Source organism: Myotis brandtii, unplaced genomic scaffold, assembly GCF_000412655.1.
Source record: "Myotis brandtii unplaced genomic scaffold, ASM41265v1 scaffold453, whole genome shotgun sequence".
Classification (NCBI taxonomy): Eukaryota; Metazoa; Chordata; class Mammalia; order Chiroptera; family Vespertilionidae; genus Myotis; species Myotis brandtii.
The window spans coordinates 974421-999193 of NW_005367314.1; the positions used below are offsets into that span (position 1 = coordinate 974421).

Consider the following 24773-nt stretch of genomic DNA (forward strand, 5'->3'; position numbering starts at 1 on the left):
CACATCCCCAATGGGAGGTGTGCGGGAGGCAGCTGATAGATGTTTCTGACTCTCTATCCCTCTCCCTTCCTCTCTGAAAAATCAATAAAATATATTTTAAAAAAAAATCTTCTAAGTCTGCCTCCAGAACCCTGGAATAGCCACTCCATCTCCATTTCTCCCCTCCCAGGCTCTCTTCCCCCTTTGTGATGATTGCAACAAATGGGGAAAGTATTTAACACAATCAGCATGAGAACAAAGAGGGGTTGGGTGTGGATGGGGGAGGGCATGGATTGTAACATTCCGGAAACAAAAGGAGCTCTTTTGTCTTAACTTGGTACCAAAATCTTTTGCAAGCATCATACTTAAACCAAAACAATAAAGCATAATTATTAAGGACAAAATGAATAAGTTGTGGAATACCATGTACAGTATGAAACCAATACTATAAAAATAAAAACTATACAAAGTATCAAGGCTATAAATGGCTTTTTAAAATGTAAATTCATAGACAATGGTCTGATATCAGTGACTATCTCTGGAACCAGGGAAAAGAGGTCCAATATTGAGTATTTTTAGGGTTGCTGAAGGAGAAACACACGAGGCCAAAGTGGTAAGAGATTATAAATTTATTAGTTCATCTGGATACCAGATGGGCTGAGCCCCAAAATGACACCAGCGCCCAAAGACGGGGAGTCAGAGATTTTTAGAGGATTCTAGGCAGGCCTTTTCTAGGCCAGTGATGGCGAACCTTTTGAGCTCGGCGTGTCAGCATTTTTAAAAACCTTAACTTAACTCTGATGCCATGTCACATATAGAAATTTTTTGATATTTGCAACCATAGTAAAACAAAGATTTATATTTTTGATATTTATTTTATATATTTAAATGCCATTTAACAAAGAAAAATCAACCAAAAAAATGAGTTCGCGTGTCACCTCTGACACGCGTGTCATAGGTTCGCCATCACTGTTCTAGGCAGAGAATTCTCTGTGCAGGTCCAGATTCTGGGAAAGTCCAGAGGGGAGAGATAATGGTCTTAGCAAATGGAATGTGGTCTAAGCAAGTGGAATGTCCGTTGTGAAGTGGCCTAAAGGTCAGTTCCCAGGAGAGGGGTATTGATTAAATTATTTAATCAAACTTAACAAGTATAACATCTAATTTTTACAAGAAAATGTTATCCTCCAACTCATACTTTCTCAATTCAATATACCTTAATCAAGCCTTACTGTGCTTTTGTCCAGAGCTCCTACTTCCTTCTCCCACTAATGCTTTTACAAACCTGTTAAGTTTATTACACTCTTCATGTATTGTCATCCTAGACTGTTAAATTTCTTCTAGGATCAGTGTTTTCTTCTCCATTCAATTAACTGTCTTTACAATCATCTCTGTCTTCTTTGTACCTCACATTACTTAGAGAGTTCTAGTAGTAAGGAAATGCCAGGTTTCATATACTACCTGTACCACAATCTTTACTCTTTTTTTCAGAATTATAATAATGTTAAAATATTACTTTCAATGTTCATAATCCTCAACTCAGACGAGTATTAATGTTTCTTTTACTTAATTATCCCAATGGGAACTAGAAGTCCTCCTATGAAGTGGGGGAAAGAGAACAATGACACTTTAACAGAACCTTCAAAATTTTCAGGATGGCAACCATTTTTTGAAATATAACAGTCGAAAAAGAAACACACAAATAAATAAAAAGAAATGAGAAAAAAGGAAAATAATATCCTGACCCATAATATTATATTTTTACTTAGTTACATCACAGAGAAAGAAGGCAAAATATTTTGAAGTATGGTACCTATTTGCTTTGTTTAACAATGGACAGGTTACTTTGATTTTCTAAATTGTATAAGTCATCCCATTCGATTGAATGCCTTATTGATTGAATGACTATCCCATTGATTGTGATCTTACTGGTTATCGAAGCACATTCTTCTGTACCTGGGAAACAGGACAGCACAATTATCCTAAATTGTTTTAGTGGCCACAGGTGGTGCGTTCCAGTTGACTCAGTGGTCCTAAGACCAGGACAGTGCAATTACTCTAAATTGCCTCGATGGCTCTAGATAATGTGTTTCTGTCAACTCAGTGGTCCCAAGACCCGAGGGCTCTAAATAATGTGTTTCTGTCAACTCAGTGGTCCAAAGACCCAAAACTATAAATATTCTTTGTAGATAACTAATCAGCTCAATCTCGCTTCTGTAACTGCTTTGTGCAAACCAGGGTCCTCATTCCAAACCCTGGGATGTAATCAATACCTTTGTGATTTTTGCCTATATAAGTCTGGTTTTGCCACCATCTTATTGCTATGAGATTTGGGAATGTCCCCTCATAGTCCCGGATTGCAATAAATGTGACTCTTTAATTCGACTTCTTGAGGCGTCCTTCTGTGATTCGCGGGGTACATTACAACAATTTAAAGAAACTTATGTTCTTTAGAGAGGCTGTTGGTTTTACATCAAATAAAAGGAAAAACAGTTGAATAAACTTTGGGTCTTCATTTCTCTTTCTTTCTCTCAGGGTAAACTGAAAAACAAAAGGGCAAATATAAGTACCATTTATAAAATGGCATGCGTTTTTTAGATCTATTTAAATGAATGTCAAATAGCTTAGACTGTCTTTCTGCAATTTCAAATTTTCACCAATGAAAATAATTCAAGCTTGCCCTTGACCCATGGCAGCTGAATTCTTCTGCTGAGCTAGGGGAGCAGACACCTCACTAGGTATTGTAAAGTGCTCTCTTCATCACTGATATCATGTTACTCCTCAGGCTTCAAAGTCACAAGCTTCCAACATCACTCCTCAGAGTCAATTACTAAACACCTATCTCTTACCTTCATTAATTACAAACCAACAAGGTCTTCTTCAAGTTAGACCTCTAGGAAGAAAATCTTACCACTTAGGACTGAAACAAACCACATTTTAAAACAACCAATTTGCAGAGACAGGAAGTCTTCCTTGCCTGAATGCACAATATGTAGGTATTATCATGTGGCAAAGAGTAAGTTAAAGTCCAGTTAGTGGAATAAGCATCACAGTCAGTTTGGAAAATATGAATGGAATTCATGCTAAAAATCACTAGACAACTTGTTTTAAGAAAGAAAGTTTCCTTTTTAATTTTCTCCAAAATATTACAACCAAAATGGATAAAACATGTTTAAATTTTAAAGTTGGTCTTTTTATCCTAAGAAGAGAAATTCTATTAACACTCAGCATATTGACATACTCAAAATTCAGTAGCAAATTATTTACTATTAAGTAGGAGTTCACATAGCAGATTTCTCATAGTCTCCAATGTCATGAATTTGGTATTGAGCTATTATTTTGAACCTTGTGAAATCATTGCCATTCAATTTTTTTTAACCTACAGAAATTCATATTGCTCAGCCTAATAGCTGAAATAATCCACTCTGAATCATTGCTTAGTTGAATGGCTCTGTCTACTGTGTCACACTAGGTCAGAACAGGACAGTGATTAACTATCAAGCTCTGGTTTCAATTTTGAATTGTGGCTCCAACTCTCAGAATCTGGATGTTCCTTGGTAAACTACTTGGTCTATGGTTGATCTGTGCTTTGATCTGAAATATGGGAATAATAATAGAACTTAACTCAGACAACTATTGTGAGAAATAAATAAGTTAATATATAAAAAGACCTTAAAACAGTGATTGGTACTAGTCCACATGGCTCTTAGCTATTTTAATATTAACTATTATAATTAGTTCAGGTTTTGGTTTTTTTTTTAAAGAAAATCCAGAGGATATTACCTGAGATGCTTGTGATTTTGTTGATTTTAGGCTAAAATTGCTTGGCATGAAGCAACAAGTTTTGGACCCTGGATACACAGAAATTAGAGAATTAGGATAAGTATTAGCATCATTATTAGGATAAATGAACATTTATACAACCATTCGATGATTACAAAGTAATTTTCCATGCTTCACATCCTTTAATACCAGCTTAGTACTAGACTCTCTAGAAGGAAACTTAATGGCAACCCTTGCACCCAAATAAATAAAAGCATTATTGTCAAGTCATAGGGGAAAATAGTAATTGACTCAGACATTTAAATATAAACTCCCCCTTGTGCCTGTGAAATCAAGCACACAGATGCAACCAAATTGCAAACCAGTACTTTTAAATAAAATGCTTAAATAAATTAAGGTTTTGGTTTAATGATGACTCTACCAAAAGAATTTAGAACTTCTGAATATTTCTATCTGTATTCATGAATGACAACTTTAGAAACAGAACAAATACTACAAACGTATAATAATATGCTTCAGTTCATCAGGAGAAAAAAGTAAGAGTTAATTTAAGTCATTTTTTCCAGACAACTATCTATACTAATAAAAGGGTAATATGCTAATTAGACTGAACAGCCTTCCGGACATCCTTCCAGACAAAGCATGGCAGCGGGGGCCAAAGCAGAGATGGTAAGGCGCGACCAGGCCGGCAGGGGAGGGCAGGTAGGGGCAACCAGGCCAGTAGGGGTGAGCAGTTAGGGCAACCGGGCCAGCAGGGGAGGGCAGTTAGGGGCGACCAGGCCAGCAGGGGAGGGCAGTTAGGGGTGACCAGGCAGGCAGGCAGGTGAGCAGTTAGGAGCCAACGGTCCCGGATTATGAGAGGGATGTCTGACTGCCGGTTTAGGCCTGATCCCTGCGAGGGGTCCCCCGAGGGGTCCTGGAATGGAGAGGGTGCAGGCTAGGCTGAGGGACCCCCACTCCTGTGCACGAATTTTGTGCACTGGGCCTCTAGTCCTATATAATAAAAGCTTAATATGCTAAGTGTCCAGTTGTCTAGTCGACCATTCAACCAATCAAAGCGTAATATGCTAATGATATGCTAAGGCTGCTCAAATGCTCGCTATGACATGCACTGACCATCAGGGGGCAGACAGTGGACCAGTCAACCAGTTGCTATGATGTGCACTGACCACCAGGAGGCAGATGCTCTGACCAGTAGGTGAGCTTGCTGCTGAGGTCCAGCTGATGGGGACTGAGCTGGCCAACCTCCCATGTCCCTTCCTGGCCCCCATCATGCACCAGTGGGGCCCCTTGGCCTGGCCTGCACCCTCTCGCAATCCCGGACCCCTCAGGGGATGTTGGAGAGACAGTTCCGGCCCAATCCCACAGGCCAGACTGAGGGACCCCACTGGTGCCCAAATTCATGCACAGAGCCTCTAATATGTAGAATAAGATTCCTGGACCCTATGTACAGAGTGTCCCTTCAGACACAGTCCCCTGAGCCTTAGCCTAAACAGGCCACAACAAAGGACACTGTATATTAAAATGAAGAAGACTCCAGTACCTCCTCTGCAAAGCAGGCTTCTTTGTCAGCAGCTGCACAGCACTTCTGTATAAGAGCTGAGAATTCCTCCATGACAGTTTTCAGTTGTTCCTCGGTGGCTTTGGGCTTGTGTTTCAACAGTTCGGCAAGTGCACTGCATTTAAATGAAACCAAAACAAAACAGAAAAAGAGGTTACTCACATAAAGAAAATGAAGATGGTAAAGGCAGTATTACTATTGTTTGAGATCATAATTCTTGGAGCCAGGCAACTGTGAGCCTGAGGCCCAGGCTTACCACTATAAAATTCAATATTCTCATTTCCATCGGGAAGAGAATAAAATCTACCTTCATGGAGTTGGTGGAAGGTTCAAATAAAATCACCAATGAAAATTGCTCAATATCTATAATATCAGCAAATCAATAAACTCTTCTCAAATAAATCTCTGGAAATCATTATGCCATTGCATTTAAAAAGTATTCCATTTATAGCAATGTAAAAGCTAAAAAATTATTCTTAGCAGCTTCATTACCTTAGACTCTATTTAAAGTTTCTAATCCAAGATTCTATATTTTTGGTCTTTAGTTGGTCTATTCAAAATGAATATGCCTGGGCCAGGGGAAATAAGACTATCCAAACTCATGGGAGCCAGTTGTTCTCTTTCATTGATGTCTGCACAGATAATAGTGCTAGAGAGTCCTGTGAGCACAGTAAGTTTTGCAATATTCCTCTTAAGTCTATGGCCACGATCAGAGTCAGAACCCACCAGACATGACAGCAACTTTATATTGCATATCTAACTGCTTGTGACAGTGACAGAGAGTCAAATCTCAGAATCCACACTTCTACGTGTGTTTCATCCAAATGCCCTTCTCAAAAGTTACATCACATAGGTTTGCCATAGCATAATACAAACTTAAAGTCATTTATGCCTAGGAATAAATTCTTCTAAGACTTTGCCTAACTTATTTACTACCTCACAAATGAATCAGTTAATTATTCAGCTTTTTCTATTGTACCTGTCTTAAGATATCATTCTACTACTAGAGGCCCAGTGCATGAAATTTGTACATGGGGGAAGGGGGTTCCTCAGCCCGGTCTGCACCCTCTCCAATCCGGGACCCGTTGGGGGATGTCCGACTGGCAGTCAGACATCCCTCTTGCAATTCAGGACCACTGGCTCATAACCACTCACCTGCCTGCCTGCCTGCCTGATCACCCCTAACCACTCTGTCTGCCTGCCTGATTGCCCATAACCCCTCTGCCTGCCTGCCTGGTCGCCCCTAACTGCTTCTGCCTCGGCCCCCGCTATCATAGCTTTGTCCGGAAGGATGTCCAGAAGATGTCCGGTCTTGCTGGTCTAATTATCATATTACCCTTTCATTAGTATAGATAGCCTTTACCCACAAGATTATTCTGAATAATTTTTGGGCAAATATATAGTACAGTATTTTTGTTGCTGTTTGCTTGTTTTGCTAAGAAAACAAAAGCTATTCTTTTTTTTTTACACTTTTATCACCTTAACAAGAAAAATACTTAAATACTATTTTCTAAGGAATTTAATCACTACTTCAGAAAAAGTTACTCATTCCATTGACAGTTCTCCCTATGAAGATTACAAACATATGCAGTAATGAAATGCAACTCACATTTGTTTCATGACTTGTTGCTCAGGCTCAGCACGTGCACATACAAATGCATGGAGGGTGAATGTTGCAACATTAAATTGTTTGGGAATATAGGTTTCATCAGTTTCCAGAGCGGAAAAGCATGGCAGTCTGTCCAAGAATGGCTCTGTGCAGCATAAGGTCACTTTGTTGCTTACAGGTGTCTGCTCATGTGCCGTGCAAAACACACTCAGGACCACGGACAGCTAAAGAACAGGGAGTCCAGCAGAAATTTAAAAGCATAATAAAAGTTTTCTTGAACTCCTACTTTCCCATGGACCAAAAAAAGTGTTGTGTTTTAACTAGAAACTCTGAATGCAAGATTGACATGAGGGAGTGATTTGCTTACTACAAGTTTTAAGGGATGTTTAAAAGTCTTTTCTATTTTAGATATGTCTACATTTGCAGAATAATCCATTCAATAAAATAATTGATTAAAATAATTTGAGGTGATTCCTAAGGTATGTGTTGGAATGGGGTGAAAGCAGTCTTCCCAAAAAGTAAAAAAATTTTAATGCCAGATTGAAACGTTTAAAATTTATGGAATTTTTCCAGAACAATTTATCATCTTCAGGATCTTGTCTCAATCCTCATTCTGATGGTCAGGATAATGTAGGCAACCAAGTCCTACACACACACACACACACACACACACACACACACACACACGTTAGTTCACTCTTGCTTCTGAAAGTTAACTTTGTAAATATCTCAAGACCAAAATTCATCATTATTGACTTATTATATTTCAAAAGACTCACATAGTCTTCAGCACAAGCTGTTCTTTGTGATTCAGGAAGTATACAACACTTGCTGCCCATGCTTGCGAGCTTTGTTGAGAGATGCACAAGAGTTGGAGTTGACAATTGGGGTACTTTCTTGGTGTAACGAACTAAGAGCCTGTAACAAAATAGTCCAGTGTTTTCAGCCGGGCATAAAACTATTTTTTCTAACATAGTAGGTGAAGCAGAAAACAGACAAAATCAATTATAATAATTTTCCATCCATAAAGTTATTTCTATATTTAGGTTATTTGAGAGGAAGTTGGGGAGACCTCGTCTTAAACAAATAGGTAAGCCTAAATTTGAATTCCACCTGTTCTGTGTAGTCTTAGGAAAATGACTTAACTTACTATAATTCAGTAACATTAATATATCTATTAATTGATTTTTTCTCTCAATAAAACTTACAGAGAGCTTAAGATGCAGGAGTGGTCTAAAGTAGATTTACAGTTGTTCATATGGAAAAAAGATATGCTGGTTATAATTATATTAATTTTATTAACTCTGTTTAGCATACTCACAATTGTATTCCTACTATTGCTCTCTCTTGTATATCAGCACCATGCTAAATTAGAAAGATATGGATAAGTTTTCTAATCTATAAAATGGGATGAAATATACCTGACTCAATAGGAATGGTGCAGGGATTAAATTAAAAGACATAAAGCATGCCATCAATCTGGTATGATGTCTAGCATGTAACAATTCTTTACTAAGAATTCCAACCACCATTGAAAGTCGATATATGACTGTAATCTACTCAAGGGAAGAGACTTGTTAATTATTATTATCCCTAGCACCCACAGTTAAAAGAGTGCTATATATGTAAGTTGAACAGTAAATGTCTACCTAATGATGTTTCCCTACTTGTCTTTACTTCCACAGATAAGGCTCCACTAAATCAGCATTTTATTTTTTCAACTTATGCATTGCAGTACTTCTTGATCCACTGTCATTCAAGTCCAACTAGTTGCTATTCTGGAAAGCATTGCTGTCTTTTGTTTGTTCATAACTATTTCTTAACCTTCAAAGGGAATCCTCAGTTTCTATATCAAAAGATTTAGTATTTTCCTTCCCAGTCTCAAGAGGCTAGTTTTTTAAACTGAACTCAAATATAAGTCTCTACAACCCATCAATTATTTTATCTCTCATTTTCCAGTTTTTCTTAATGGAGAGGGATTAGAAATATATACTGTATTTTCATGTATGACAGGTAGTGAGATGGCTGAAGCAGAGGAGGTTAGGGGCAATCAGGCTGGCAGGGGGGCATGAGGGGGCGGCCAGGCTGCCAGGGGACCAGTTAGGGAGTGATCAGGCCAGCAAACAGAGGCAGTTAGGGGTGATGAGGCAGGCAGGCAGGTGAGTGGTTAGGAGCCAGTAGTCCCAGATTGCAAGAGGGATGTCTGACTGCTGGTTTAGGCCCAATCACACACCGGCAGTCGGACATCTCCCGAGGGGTCCTGGATTGGAGAGGTGAATTTCATCACCAGGCCTCTAAACTATATATATATATGGAGAGAGAGAGAGAGAGAGAGAGAGAGAGAGAGTCTTTAAAAATTACAAACTGATCAAGAAAAATATTAGTCAAAAACAAAAATACGTACGCATCTTGGAAGCCATACTCTCCAAGGTTTTCAAAAGTTTCACAATCTTTTTTTACATATTCATGTGGTTCATCCACAAGAGGCTGAAGTTCATACAACTAAAAGAAAAGAATTGTGCTTACAGGGTTTCACCCAAGGATCAGATGTAGGCTGTTTTTTACCCCTATAGGTTGAATGAAAGCCTTTTTGCCTTCTGCCCAGTCATGTAAATAAACCTTTGATGCCAAGCCTGTACATCCACACTGCAGAGTATAAGTGATTAAGAATAGTCAGGGTCTGGAGTGTACTTGAGCCAAGTAAGCTGAATCCTTTTCTAGTTGTAGAACTACTTCTGATCACTAAGTTTTAGAAAACTCACCTCTAAGATGGGAATGAAGATGGTTACTCACCTCATGGAATGTTCTCTGAAAACCACCTGAGCTAATGAAATTTCAACAGCGCTTGGAACACAGTGAAAGCTCAATACATTATAGCTATAATTATAAGCTTTATGATTATTATAAAGCCTTCTCTCTAGTTGGATCCTGATGTCTCTGAAATAACAGTTTTTACCTTGATCATGGGATCCAGCATGGTGCCTGGCATATAGCAAGTTCTTGATAAAGGAAAGAAGTTTGGAAGTCACTCCATATATTCAAAGTGCTAAATATCCTAAACCTGCTAGAATCCCATTTTAACACAGTTAAATATAATGGCAAAATCCTCCAGAATAGATTTCATCTCCTTACTTAATTTCTTATAAAACCATTCCTAAACCTTCTCAAAAAGATTTGAAAGTATATTAAATGAATAGATTTCACAACCTTCCTTAAGATGCTAATTCTTGATATTTGATAAATCTTGAAATCAGGTTAATTTTCTTCATATCTATGTTATATCACTTTTAATTGACATTTACATTTACTTCATCTTATTTTGTTCCCAAATTATTAAAAAATTAAAAAAAGGCAATGTCAAGATTTTGTGAAATTAGAGATTGTTCTCTTCAAGTCATTTTTCTCTGGACTATTCTAGGTTTTATTAACCATTCTATCAAGACCATTTCCCCCTAAGATGCTTAAGAGCACAAAATTGAAATTATCTCAAGAGAATGTCTCAATTGTATTATAAGCATTTTTTATTCTGGTATTATGTGTCTTTCTTATTATTGGAATCACCAGTCAAAGAGCTGTATTTTATTTTTCCTTTGAGAAACCTACCACTTTGGTATAGCATGCATGATTATCATGAATTTCACAGCACTCCTCCAGTATAGCTTGATATTTCTTGGCAAGTCTCAGTACTAATGAGACAGAGAATTCAGGATACCTTCTTGAGTATGTATGCAAAAACCTAATTAAGATGAAAATAAAATAGATTTAGTTGAACAAAGAAGCAAGAAAAATCACTTAACTAATCACAAGAGAAACACATATCCCAAAGGTCTCAATTTGACCAAACCCATGCAATAAAGCTTGGTGGCTAAGGGCTTGAGGTTTAGAGTTAAAGCTACCTCCATGCAAATCCTTGCTCTAACACTTATTTTACTATACCACCTTAGGCAATTTTTTTACTATCAGCACCTTAGTTCCCTCCTCTTTACATTTTCATTTGCATGAAATAAAACCGTTTTCCATTCCTTCACTTTCAGTCTGTGTGAATATTTTGTTCTGAGGTGAGTCTCTTGTAGGCAGCATATATATGGGTCATGTTTTCTTATCCATTCAGCTACTCTATGTCTTTTGATTGGAGCACTTATTCCATTTACATTTAAGGTTATTATGATAGGTACTTATTTACTGCCATTTTTTCTTTGTTTCTCTCTCTCTCTCTTCCTTTTAAAATACTTCCTTTAACATTTATTGCAGTGGTGGTTTGGTGGTCATGTACTCCTGTAGTCTTTTTTGTCTGGGATGCTCTTTATTTCCCCTTCAATTTTAAATGATAGTCTTACTGGATACAAGTAAGTCTTGGGTTCAGGTCCCTGTTTTCCATTACTTTGAATACTTCATGCCAATCTCTTCTGGCCTGAAGTGTTTCTATTGAGAAATCAGCTGACATTCTAATGGGTACTCCCTTATAGGTATCGTTCTGTCTCTCTCTTGCTGCCTTTAAGATTCTTTGTCTTTAATGTTTGTCATTTTGGTTATGATTTGTCTTCGACTGGGTCTCTTTGGGTTCATCTTGATTGAAATTTTCTATTCTTCCTGAACTTGTGTGACTTTTTCCTTCACCAGATTAGGGAAATTTTCTGTCATTATTTCATTAAGCAACTTCTCTATTACTTGCTTATTTTCTTCTCCTTCTGGATACCCTCTGATGCAGATGTTAAGTTTCATGTTGTGCCTTAAACTATCCTGCTTTTTAAGTATTTTTTTTCTTTTTGCTTCTCTCATTGGGTGTGTTTTTTCTACCTTGTTTTCTAAGTCACTGATTTGATCTTCTCATTTAATCTACTTTTGATCCCTTCCAGTGCATTCTTGATGTCAGAGATGTTATTCTTCATTTCCAACTGATTCTTATTTATTAGTTATGGTTTCTATTTCTTATTTCATGCTGTTGTAGTTCCCACTAAGTTTCTTGAAATTTCTATGCCTCCCAGTCTACGTGGGATGGCCTTATATAATAAGTGTTTTGTGGGACCCAGTGGTGCAGTCTCTTAGATTTCCTAAGCTGGATGCTCTAGGAATGTCCTTTGTGTAAGTTATTTGGGTTATTCTGTTGTAAATGGTCTTGAATGTTGCTCCATTCATGGGAGGAATCTCCTTTCAGGCTGGCTGACTATGAGGCTCACCCCAGACTACCTCATGTGAGCTGTTATGGAGGTGCTGGCAGAACAAAACAAAACAAAAACATATACAAGACCCCCACAACAACAGAAGCAACCACAAAAAAAAGGAAGAATCAGGAAGGAGAAAAGAGAACAATAATAGAAGAAAATAAAAGAAAATACTGGGGGGTGGGGGGAATGGGAAGAAAAAGGAGTATAAAAGGGCAGATATGAAAGAAATAAAATCCTATATAATAAAGGGGTAATATGCAAATTGACTGAACGGCAGAACAACCAGTTGCTATGATGTGCACTGACCACCAGGGGTCAGACACTCAATGCAGGAGCTGCCCCCTGGTGGTCAGTTCACTCCCACAGGAGGAGCACCATTCAGCCACAAGCCGGCTGATGGCTGGTGAGCGCAGTGGCCTGCCTCTACGGCAGCACTAAGAATGCCAACTGTGGCTTAGGCCCTAAGCTGTCAATTGGACATCCCTGAGGGCTCCCAGACTGTGAAAGGGCACAAGCCAGGCTGAGGGACTGCACCCCCCCCTCCCCAAGTGCATAAATGTCATGCACCGGGCCTCTAGTAATAAAGAACAGGGGAAGGAAAATGCTATAAAAGAGGAAGAAAATAATTATGAAAAGGAAAATATAGGAGAAAGCAGATAGACAAAAAATAAGAAGAGGAAACATGAAAAAGCAGAACAAATAAAAAATAGCATAAGAAAGGAGAAGGGGAAATTAGATCTATGAAAGAAAAAAGAGAGACTAAAATAATAACAAATCAGTCAAGAAGAAAGATTAAAAAGAAAAAAAGTAAAGTGGCATTCATCTCAGCAGAGTTAGTGCCTCCTGGGAGCGCCCTTTGGATCCTGCTCTTCTGATAACCGAAGCTGCCTGTTTTGTCTGCCAATTCTGGACTTCCTGGGAGAGAGTTAGGTGCTTACCACTGTCAGAAACTGTCCTCCTTTGGCTCTCAGCAACCTGTTTGAAGCTTCAAGCAATCCACAGTTTGTGTCTTTCTCCATAGGATTTAGCTGCACCTGGGAAGGGCCAAGCTGCATTCTAAGGTGGGTTTGTTAGCAGCACGTGGTCCAGTGATGGGTCAGCAAACTTCCCCAGGTTCCCCAGGCTACAACTCTACCTGGGTTCACCTGCCAGCCAGCTCTCAATCTTAATCACTCAAGAGTCTGGTTCTAGACAGGATTTAGGTGGACTCAGGAGTCTGGATCTCTGCGTCATCCATGACCGGGAGGTGTTGATCAGATTTCAGGGAAAGTGATGACTGTGTTTCCCTGTCTCAGAACTACTCCTCTGAGCATGTCCCAGAATATTTCCCTGCCCTCGACTGGGCAGAGATCCTCATATGCAGTCTAGTGGGATTAGCTGGAAACCTGGGGTTTCTATCAGCTCTTCCATGTGGGGGAAGCACCAGTCAGGTTCCTGGTGTAGTCGGACAGTTGGCCCAACCCCAATCCAGTCACTGGTGCTTGCTGAGACTGTTCAAACCCGTAGGCTTGGCCTCTACTGCTTTCTCCTCTGCAAAGATCAAGATGCATGGTGTGGCAGGCAGAGGTCTCGAGGATGGGTGGGCTGTAGCACCTGGGATGGGGTTTTTTTCCTTTTCCTGAGCTGTGGCTTCTGACAGGGACCAGCACAACTCAGGAAAAATGGCTGTTAGGTTTGGGGGGTGGTGAGACTGAATACAGGTCTCCTGGCTGCCTCCTATCCAAGTCTCCCTCCAATGCATCCCACCCCGGCCTCTCCTAAGGCACCTCAAGTCCCCACCGCCCTCCCTCCACCAAAGCCTTAGATGAGTAGCTGCAAACAAAAATCGTGTGCTCTGGGTTTGTTTGTTTGTTTGTTTTTAATCGGCTTTATCTCCCACCAGCTCCAGATTCCCTGGCAGCCAGAAGCCCTTGTCACCTTTCTTGGCTGGACATTACACGGGCTGGCTGTGGTGCTCTGAGCTGTGGAGTCCAGCCTGGGTTTCAGGCCTTGATCTTCTCGGGGCAATAACCCTCCTGTAGTCAAGAGCTCCCTCCTCACTCTCAGCCTGCCGCCTGTGGAAGCGGGGTCAGCCCCTTTCATGACCTCGCCCTTCCAGCCAGTCACCAGGTGTTTTCTATCCTTCCTTGAACCTCAGTTGGACCTCAGTTGGTAATTCCCAGTGAATGGTTGCCAATTTAGTTGTATTTCCAGTCTGGCCCTGGGAGGAGGTGCAAAAAAGGTGTGCCTATTAGGCCACCATCTTCCCCCTACATGGCTGGCTATGTTTTAGATGAAAGGAGACCGGGCACTCAGTACAGCTGGGTCACAGATTACCTGCACTGCCACATGTCTCCGTCTCCGCCTCTTTAGAATGGGGATAAATATAGTATCTTTCTCATAAGGTGGATTGTAAGAAACACATGACATAATTTATGCATCACACACACAGTCTGGCACATATTAAATGTTTAATAAATGACTCCTGTTATTATATTTTGTTTGATTTGGACTACATCAAAAAAAGTTCTGATAGATAAATAGGTAGATAGATGATAGATAGATAGATAGATAGATAGATAGATAGATAGATGATAGATATAGATAGGTGATAGATACATAGTAAATAGGTATTCTTAAATTTTTATTTTCCTCTCTATATGAGTGAAATCTTGAAGGGTACACAATTTTAAAAAATATTATTTAGTGCACAGAATGCGATTATAATCCAACAATAAAAATTCAAAGTTTCTCATCACTTATTGACTATAAATAATCATTTATTTTATCATTTAATTGTATGCTGCCTTGCCATGCTACTGAACTTTTGCTCTTTATAAACAAATATAAAGTAGCTGGTAGCAGACTCCATCCTTCTCTTTATACTTCTACTAGAGGCCCAGTGCATGAAAATTCATGCACTGGAGGGGGGTCCCTCAGCCTGGCCTACCCTCTCTCACAGTCCAGGAGCCCTCAGGGGCGGGAGGCGACCCAGCAATCAGGGGAAGGTGATGCCCCATTACACCTCTGCTGCTGCCACTGCTGCCACTGCTGGCAGTGCAAGCCTCAGCCAGCCCTGGTTACCTGAGCCTTGGGCGGCCCTGGGCAGCTGGGCAGCTGCCATCCAAGGCTTGCCTGTGCCTCAGGCTGGCCCTGGGCACTGGGGGGCTGAAAGGACTGAGGGACTCCGAAGGCAGGCGCGCCTTGCCACACGCCTGCCACCCCAGTGGGGCTGAGGGGACAGGGCACCATCATCTTATTGCTGTGGGCGCTGCCATCTTTGAGGGCTTGGCAGCCAATTAGCATATTCCCTCCTTATTGGCTGTGGGCACCGCCATCTTTGTAATGACATGAGGGTCAATTAGCATTTTCCCTCTTTATTAGATAGGATGCTGCTGTCAGATAGATACAGGGATAGATACAGAGATATAAAGATGTATGACTTATATTCACCCATGTATGTCATGGTAAGTTCAAGAAATTCTCTTTGAATGAATTAGTGAATACTCTGTATATAATTTATGTATATGCAAAATGTTTCTAGAGGTATTTCCAGAAATATATCAGATAACTAAAGAATGCGGGGATGACAGAAACTTCTACTTATTACTTTGTACTCTCCTCAATTGATTTTTGCTATGAGCAGGTATAATTTTATGACTATACTTAAAAACTAATTAATTTGTATTCCCCCCCCCAAAAAAATGTAAAAGCTCAGAGAGGGAAGGATAAAGTAGCACTGCAGGCAACAATTGTAACAACTCCAAAGGAAAGCCTAGAACTGTTTTCTAAATCCTCAGAGCCATTGAAAGCTATGAAAGGATCATTCTTCATGCACTTACTTGTTCAGGAAATCAACTTTTGCCTCCTTATAGTACGTGCAAACGTCCTCATTGTCAACAAAATCAGTAGTTTGTGGGGCCTGAGCAGGAACCAAATTATCACCTGCCATCTGTGCAAGACAGTAGAATTTTTCCAACACAGGCTTACTACAGCAATCCGCCAAGATGGTGGAGATTGCTGCTCGATTTTCACACATATACTTGGCGAGATCCGCCTACAAGCAAGTTGATAAAAATTGTTCAACGTAAATTGACGCCATTATACTTTTTTTCCAGACTTTGTATTATGTTGGCAGAACATGTCCACTGTATTCTAAGACCACATACATGTCAACCTGCCTTCTATGAACATTTTCAGTCTATGCTTAAGTCTATAGATTCAGATAGAAATACTAAGATATTTCCACTTGATTAAAAACTTTATTAATTTTTTAATTTTATATTTCTACTGTTAAGGCATTTAAGTTTTAAGCCAAAACTCAGCAATAGGGCCCTAGCTGGTTTTGCTCAGTGGCTAGAGCATGAGCCCATGGACTCAAGGAACTCGGGTTCAATTCCAGTCAAGGGCGCATACCTCAGTCGCAGGCTTCATCCCTGGCCCTGGTTGGGGCGCATACTGGAGGAAATCAATGTGTCTCTCACATTGATGTTTTTTCTCTCTGTGTGTCTTCCCTCCCCTTCAACTCTCTCTAAAAAATCAATGGAAAAATATCCTCAGGTGAGGATTAAAAGAAAAAAAAGAACAGCAATAGGGGCTGGGAGAAAAAGATGAAGGGATTAAGAAGTACATATTTGTAGTTACAGAATAGTCACAGAGATAGGGAATAACAGCATAGGGAATATAGTCAATAGTATCCTAATGACTATGTGTGGGAAACTTCGGGGGGCACTCTGTACATGACATTCTAACAATGATGCTGTACATCTGCAACTAATACAAAATATCATCTTTTAAATATGTTTGCTTTTTATTTTTAGAGAGAGAGGTAGGGAGAAGAGAGATAGAGAGATAGAAACATCAATGAGAGAGAAACATGAATTGGCTGCCCCCTGCACGCCTCCCACTGGGGATCAAACCTGCAACCAGGACATGTGCCTGACCAGGAATCAAACCGGTGACCTCTTGGTTCCTGGGTCAACACTCAACCCCTGAGCCATACCGGCTGGGCCAGAGTAATATTAAATATAAACTGTAGTAGTAAAATTAAATGTAAAATGTAATATATATTTCAAGTAATATTTTTCCAAATATTCCACAACATTAAGTGCAGGCATTTTGAAACCAAATAACTAAAGTGCGAGGAATTTTTGGAAAATTAGTCAAGAGCATAGTCACAGGCCCTACTTACACATATAAAATATCTGCCTTAAATTTTCCACAAAGTGTTCTAAGAGATTAGGATTCTGATATTTGGTCATGTATTTATATTTTGGGGAAAGAGATAGCATGCTAAATATTTGTATATTAATAGAGAATATACAGAAAAAAATTACTTAATTTCCGAAAATGTCTTCTCCAACTCTACCCACGTCCCCAAAGATTTTTCTTAGGAAACTACCTTTGCAGCTGTCCTACTTCAGTTTAAGCTTTTGTTCTCAGGCAGAATATGACTGAAAGGGCTTACAAATTGGTGAATGTATGTATCAGATCATTTTGTGAGTGGGATAGCCAAGTTCACAAAAATACAAATAAATAGCATGCTCAAGGCAGTGAAAGAATTGAGCATATTAGACATAGAAGACAATTTCAATTCACTGTCAGCTGTCACCAACTATACTAAATAGATTCATTGCACCCACTGTGCATGTTACCAAAGCAAAGTCACCAAAGAGAATACTGAGCATTCCTTACCCTGTCATCTGTACATTCAAGCATGTCACTTTGGCAGCATTCCTTGTGGACTTTGGTAAAATTTGCTGCCAAATTGGAAACTGTCCCAAAGTCAGCAAAGGGAAATTTCTGGCTCAGGCGAACTACAAACCTAAAAAGAAAATTCCCCCATCACAATTTGTTAACCTCCAATATTTTATGTGAAAGCACTAGAAAAATACTACTTACAGTAAAAACTTCCGGGTAAAATGAAATATGGAAATAATTCATAAAATTATTAGTCCTTATTTTAGTGCTAGTTCTGAACCAGATTATCTTAGGGCAAAATGTTTCTTTCTCCATTGTAAGAGTGTGTGGCAGGTAGGGAGAAGCCAGCGATTCATAAAACCAGAAATCAAAGAGGGATTCTGAAAGAGGAGACATCTGAGAAGCATCAGGTTTGGAGCCCATATCTGACTTCCAGATCTGACTTTCCTGCTCATTACCAGTAGGATCCTCAGATGGTTACTTAGACTCTCTGAGCTTCAGCCCTGGAGAGACACACCGCATGCTGCATCAAAGCATTGTGGTTTGAATTAGATTAGACAATGCATAGGAAAGCTCTTTATAAACTGGAAAGGGCCACACAGACTCCAGTTGTCTTTGTTACCAATAAAAAGCCTTCTTCCTGAGTTCCAAAGCACACTGAGAAAAGAAATTTCATAACTTTTCAAGATTAAGGAGTTTAACATATTTTTACCAAGAAATTGATCCAGAAAAGTCTCTAAGCCAATGACAAGATATGAAAGGCTAACATACACAAGCTTTCACAAATCATTTCAGACTTGTCTAACTCTAGTAAAAGATACTAGAGTTGCCAAAACCGGTTTGGCTCAGTGGATAGAGCGTCGGCCTGCGGATTGAAAGGTCCCAGGTTCGATTCCGGTCAAGGGCATGTACCTGGGTTGCGGGCACATCCCCAGTAGGAGATGTGCAAGAGGCAGCTGATCGATGTTTCTCTCTCATCGATGTTTCTAACTCTCTATCTCTCTCCCTTCCTCTCTGTAAAAAATCAATAAAATATATTTTTTTAAAAAAGATACTAGAGTTACAAACCAGTCACAACCTGTTTAAATGTGTATTGTTTCACATTGGGGTGGTTTTGTTTAATTATTTGCTTGATTTTGTTGTGTAGATGATAGAGGTGACAGGCAAAGATAGTACAAATGATGGTTTCTGCACATCTTGCAAAAAAATTTTTTTTCATTTCATCTTTTGTTCATGTTGATTAATTGTTGACTAGCAAGTAAATTGGGGATGGGGATGGGGTTTCTTGACTCAGATGTTGAAGGATATTCCTAGAACGAGGCAAGTTATATAAAAATAGTGGTCCAGGAAAAAACAAGAAATGAAGAACAGAGTTGGAGCTATGAGAAAATGAGAAGTAACTTTGATGGCCCAATTTAATTATCAGAACATAAAAAACAAGCAGATAGTTTTATATAATCACAAGGGACTCAGGGGCGATAAAATAAAATAACAAACCCAGACTACAATTGTATAAAAATCATGGACCATTAGAATAAGATCCCTAGTCTTTATAAATAAATGGGAGTTTAAATACCTGATCCAGAATGACAAAAAAAAAGATATCCTCTAAGTTTTTTACTACCTTGAAACATATGATTAAAGAAATGACAAATTGTCACTTGTGCTCTGATTTTTCACTTCTGTTAAATTTCTACCTTTTAGATAACCCAAAAGATGCATGTGAAAGCACTGTGTAAAACCTCATAAAAATGTACAACTCTGTTGACAGAACCATCACCCTTACATCATTATAAAATACAAATCTAATTTTAAATACCATTCTATTGAAGCACTTTCTTCGCTGTTTTGGAGCATGGAGCACTTGAATTTCTCTATGAAAGCTGAACTCAGTATTTTTTCTTGCAAGGCATCCATCTGCAGAAAGAAATAATTTTAAAAATATTTTTTTTAAATTCGACATTAGGGGAAAAGAAGAGAGAAAAAACACATGGACATGGACAAAGTGTGGTGATTATGGAGGGCACAAAGTGGGGTGGAGGTGGAGGAGGGTATAAGGGGATGAATGGTGATGGAAAAAATAAAATAGGAAAATATTCTACATGAAACACTTCATAAGTTCAGATGAGACTATGACAAATTCAATTTTAAAGACGTGCTATACACCTAAATTCCCAAGTATTCACCATTGGCAAATAATTAATTTGCTATGTAGTGAGAGGGAAAATCAGTCTGGTCAGAGTGGATGCCCCTAGGTAGTGAACATTCAGCGTGGGGGCATTGCCAGGGAAAAGGGAACTGACGGGAAAGGTGGAAGAACAGAGTACACTAACATCCCAGGGAATATAATTTTACTGATTTCTTAATTTTGCATAAATTCATTTCAATCCCTCCTTCACCAACTCTCACATTAATAAACTCCCTAGAAAAGATGATGAGTACATAATAAATATTTATGGAATGAATGAAAAAACCCAGGCTTCTAGAAGCAGTGAAATTCTCCCCTCTGAATTCCCTCCCCAACAGGAAAGGTTCACGAAAAGATAAACAAAAACTGTGGCCCTCTGCTCTGAGTTTCTGTACTTCACTACAAAAGACAAGGTCATTGAGACACACACACAGTGGTTCTCTATGAGATTCACGGGGGTAAAACTTAGAAGGAGGAATGAGGATGTCACAGGCCTTCAAAGAGGGTGAAGAATCTTTGGGGTGGGTAAGAGTAAGGAAGGCTTTTTTGAAGGTAAAGAAGTTTATATCAGAGACTTAGGTGCTCTACATAAGATGCCCCAAATCTGAGGTTTGAGTCTGAACTGGCTCTTCTGTTCTGCTGGGCATACCTTTGGGCCCAGGCAGGCGGCTTTGTCAGCAGCTTCGCAGCATTCTGTCAAAACTCCTTTATATTCTTGAATAGAGTAAAGGAGCTCTGGGCCATAAAAGAAAGGATGTCTCCTGGCAACTTCATATATGTACCTACATTTTTAAAAAGAAGAAAAGGCAGTCATTTTTCTGTAGCAGACAGCATTACAAAAATAATTATTATCAACAATTTCCCTAGAAATTCCAAAACCCAGAGATATCAAACTTACCAATTAAACTCAATTTGGACATGACTTTGCTTTTGTCATTTTTTAAATCAATAAAAAGATTAAATATATATATTTATACACACATATAAAATAGTAAAATATTGGTGATATAAGATTATTGACTAAAATGAGGTAATTCTAACAATAACCAAATATATATCTTCATAATATTTTAATATGTGTCAATGTTTTTCATACAGATGATATCCTGTTTCAATGAATTCCAACAGATCACTGATCAATATTTATTGTGTAAAATTTTATAGCATTAAACTAGAGGCCCGATGCACAAAAGTCGTGTAAGAGTAGGCCTTCCTTCCCCCAGCACCCGGCACTGGCTTCCCTCTGGCACCCAGGACCCGGGTTTCTCTTGCAGCCCCAGCTTCATCCGGAAGGTCATCTGGAAGTCGTCCAGAAGGTTAGCATATTACACTTTTATTATATTATAGATAGTATTTCTTTCAATTTGTCATTAGAACAAAAGCTTTTAAGTCTTAATGTTGAAAATATTTTAATAGTAATTGTTATAATGAGCCTTAACCTATTTCATAATTTTTAATGTTGAAGCATAAACATCTGATGACTTACGTTTCTAACAACGCCTGTTCATTTTCCTTAAAGGCAGTGCATGTTGCATCAGAATCTATTGTCCCCATTGGGGGCATGTTTAGCTCATCATCTTTGTGTTTCACGAAGCACTGGTACCTCAAAGGTGCTTCTGCTTCACAGCAGTCGGCCATTTCATCATAGTGCTCAGGAAGAGATGTAATGGAACACAATTTAGCTGTAAAAGGGGTGTCCTAAAGGGAAGACAGAAGTCTTCAATTCCTAGTCGTATTTTATTTCCTCTACACCCAAAGAAAGGTATTTAAAAATGTAACGTAACAGTAACCCTGGTTGAGGAAAGCATATAAAAATCTACTTTTTCCTCAGATTTAGAGAGTTTCCCTTGATTTGACCATCTATGTGTAATGTTTTAAGAAGTAACTGTCACACTGATAGTTACAGTGGATAAAACAAAAGGACAAAAGGACAGTCAATGGTTTGACGAAAGAATGCTACTCCAATTTTCACCTGAGGCTAAAGACTAGGAACAATCATAACAAAACTCAAAGAAAAATACTCCTGTAAGTAGCCGGTGAATTCACTTCAGAGAGGAAAGTGTTAGGAAAGTTTCTCATTTGATCTACTTTTTTTGTGAATGGTCCAAATTCTTAGTACATACTATTTAAAAATTCAGAAGTAACACAATTCACTACATATTAATTGTTATTGCATTAAAATATGAATCTTTTTATTCTAGAAACATTTATCTCAAAACACATTGCATTAAATGAATTCTTTCAATCCCCATTAATTTTATTAGGAAAATAATTGTAATACCAAGGGAAATATATTGCTCAGGACAGAATTTATTACTTTTTAAAAATACATTTTTTAAAAAATTCATATTTAGAGCCATAATACTGTGTGAAGTTAAAGTGCTGATTCCAACTTCAGGGAGAGAGGCATATAAAGAAAAAAAGGAGAAAAAGCTTCAGTAGAAAATAAAAAAATGGACTTGCCACCAGGAAAGTATGTATAGATTGAATGGTGGGAGCAACATTCACCTCCACTTGTATTGAAGACCTATCTAGAAAAAACAAAAGCTCAAAGACCTTTAAAACAGATGAATGCCCCAATATTTTATTGTATGTAAAAGTATGAATATCCCTAAAATGGGGAATATAGAGCTGTACTCTTATTTTACCCAGCTAACAAAATGAGCATGAAAATCACCCAAGTGCTTTCTGAATATTAAAAATCATGCGATTACTATCAGCCTCTATGAAAAGAATTCAAACTTCAGATTTTAAAAGAGACACTATTACAAATGACAAATTCCACTTAAATCCACTATGACCATTGTATGTAGTCTCAATAAAGAAATGATTTAGAACTGTGGGCATAGCTAGAATGTCTCTATCATAGAAGAAATGATGGCTCTACCCATTTGTGAGAGTTGCTTACAAATATGGTCTCTTAAAAATCATTCAGAAAGCCAAAATGAGATGTTTTCCCTTTGAATTGCTCAAGATTATTTAAAATAAAAAGAAATAACATTCAAAATTACAATGTACTTACAAGTAACTTGCAAAAAACTGCACCTAACTTATCTTGAGCACATACTCTTGCCAATTCAGTTATTTTATCTGTTATTTTTCTAATATCATCTAATGGGTACTTCCGGAGAAACTGAGAAAAGGTAACCAGCACCCTGGAACACAGGACATAGGAAAACATGATATAATAAAACTTCAATATAAAGTAGGTTGCTATGCTAGAGAACAAATTGTGTTTTCGGGATATGTTCTATAGTATTTTGTGCATCGCATTATTATCAGAAAGACTATTCACATCAGCAATTATCTCAGACCTAACCATGAATGTGTGGTTTTCTAAGCAGAGGATATGTATTTCAACCATGTTTACATACATATGTGAGTAGATGAACACATACAGAGCAAGCAAGCAACATGCATTCTAAATAGGTATAATTGTTAAGATGAGGGGCATTACATAGGCCTTTGGACTATTTACAACAAAAAACAAAAACCACACACAAACATCTCCTTTAATCAGGCTATAGAATAAAACTGACCTTTAAAAAATAAACTAATTTCTCATTTTCTACTGGATTAGAAAAATATTAAAATATTCTGGAGAAGCCACAGATCTATGTGCTAGGTAAAGGAATTTGAGTGTGTGCTGGGAAAGTCTTTCCCCTCAATCAAGTTTATATAAGAGTTCCAGAGCTGCTACACTTCCCCATACAGTAGCCATCACCCATATGTGACTATATAGTAAAATTAATTAAAATTGCATACAATTGAAACTTTTGATCCTCAGTTGCACTTGCCAAATTCAAGGTACTCAACAACCACATGTGGCCAGTAGCTACTATATGGGCCAGCACTAAAATGGAATATTTTCATAAATGCAGAAAATTCTATTGGGCAGTATTGTGCTAGAATCTGGACTCTGATGACAGGGGAATATAAGAATAACCAATGCTGTTAGAAACATTAAATTTGACTCTTCAATATTTTAACTTACAAGTCTCTGAAATATTCTTCTCCCAAATCCATATACCGACGAGCAAGCTCACGCTTGTCTGGGGGGAGAAAAAGATTTTAAATTCTGAAGAAAACCACTGGTTATGATATTACTTTCTATGTTTCTCTCCATTTACTAATGTATTCATTTGCTCCTAAGTATTGGGCTTTGATCATTTCAGAAAATTTTAGGATGATGATGAACTATTTCTTCTGCTTTTAAACAAATGCGATATTCAATCACCAATTATACTATTTGAAAAATGATTAAAATTATTAAATATGTATAGTTTTATATTCAAACTTGGATAAATTTTAATGCTCTCAGTATCTATTAACAGCAACTGGGAGGACAGTATGAACGAAAAAATATAAACACCTGTTCTATTTATAAGACTAACAACACAGGTTTTTTGCTGTTGTTTTAATGCATCAAGGTGCAATGGATAGGGCATTGGGAATTTTGAGTTATGAATTCTATCTTCGACTATATTCTGTGAAGTTGAAGTCACTCTATGTTCCCTCATATGCAAAAGAAAATTACAGTTACTAAACAATTCTCACCTTTTTTTAACTTAGGATGTTAGAAATATATTAAGATAACTTTCTAAGAGTTCACAAATACAAAATTTCATCACAGTCTAGAAATTAATGATAAAAGAAAACTTTCTTCTTTAAAGATGCAGTGTTTACTGATTACTAGGAAAATGAAATAAATTTGAACGATAGAAAAATAGAATTCTTACGTGTATCTGGAAGAACCACACTGCTTACAGAGCTGAGAAGAAAGAAAACGCAAATGAAGGTTACCCACTTCAT

At 38.2% G+C, this 24773-nt stretch overlaps 1 protein-coding gene and 1 long non-coding RNA gene across 2 annotated transcripts; both read right to left on the reverse strand.

Annotated features, from left to right (window-relative positions):
• Positions 1-2392: 2392 nt before the first annotated feature.
• LOC106727595 lies at positions 2393-5368 on the reverse strand. Its single transcript, XR_001363826.1, has 3 exons — positions 5303-5368; positions 3760-3827; positions 2393-2517 (listed from the first exon to the last, which is right to left on the reverse strand). It is a non-coding gene; the product is annotated as an uncharacterized LOC106727595 (long non-coding RNA).
• Positions 3487-24773, reverse strand: LOC102247390 (serum albumin). Its single transcript, XM_014546593.1, has 14 exons — positions 24701-24773; positions 23956-24013; positions 22984-23116; positions 21448-21659; positions 20611-20743; positions 19593-19690; positions 17768-17897; positions 15916-16130; positions 10533-10665; positions 9334-9431; positions 7709-7847; positions 6930-7153; positions 5303-5435; positions 3487-3570 (listed from the first exon to the last, which is right to left on the reverse strand). The coding sequence occupies exons 1-14, from the start codon at positions 24771-24773 to the stop codon at positions 3487-3489; spliced, it is 1863 nt and encodes a 620-aa protein (XP_014402079.1).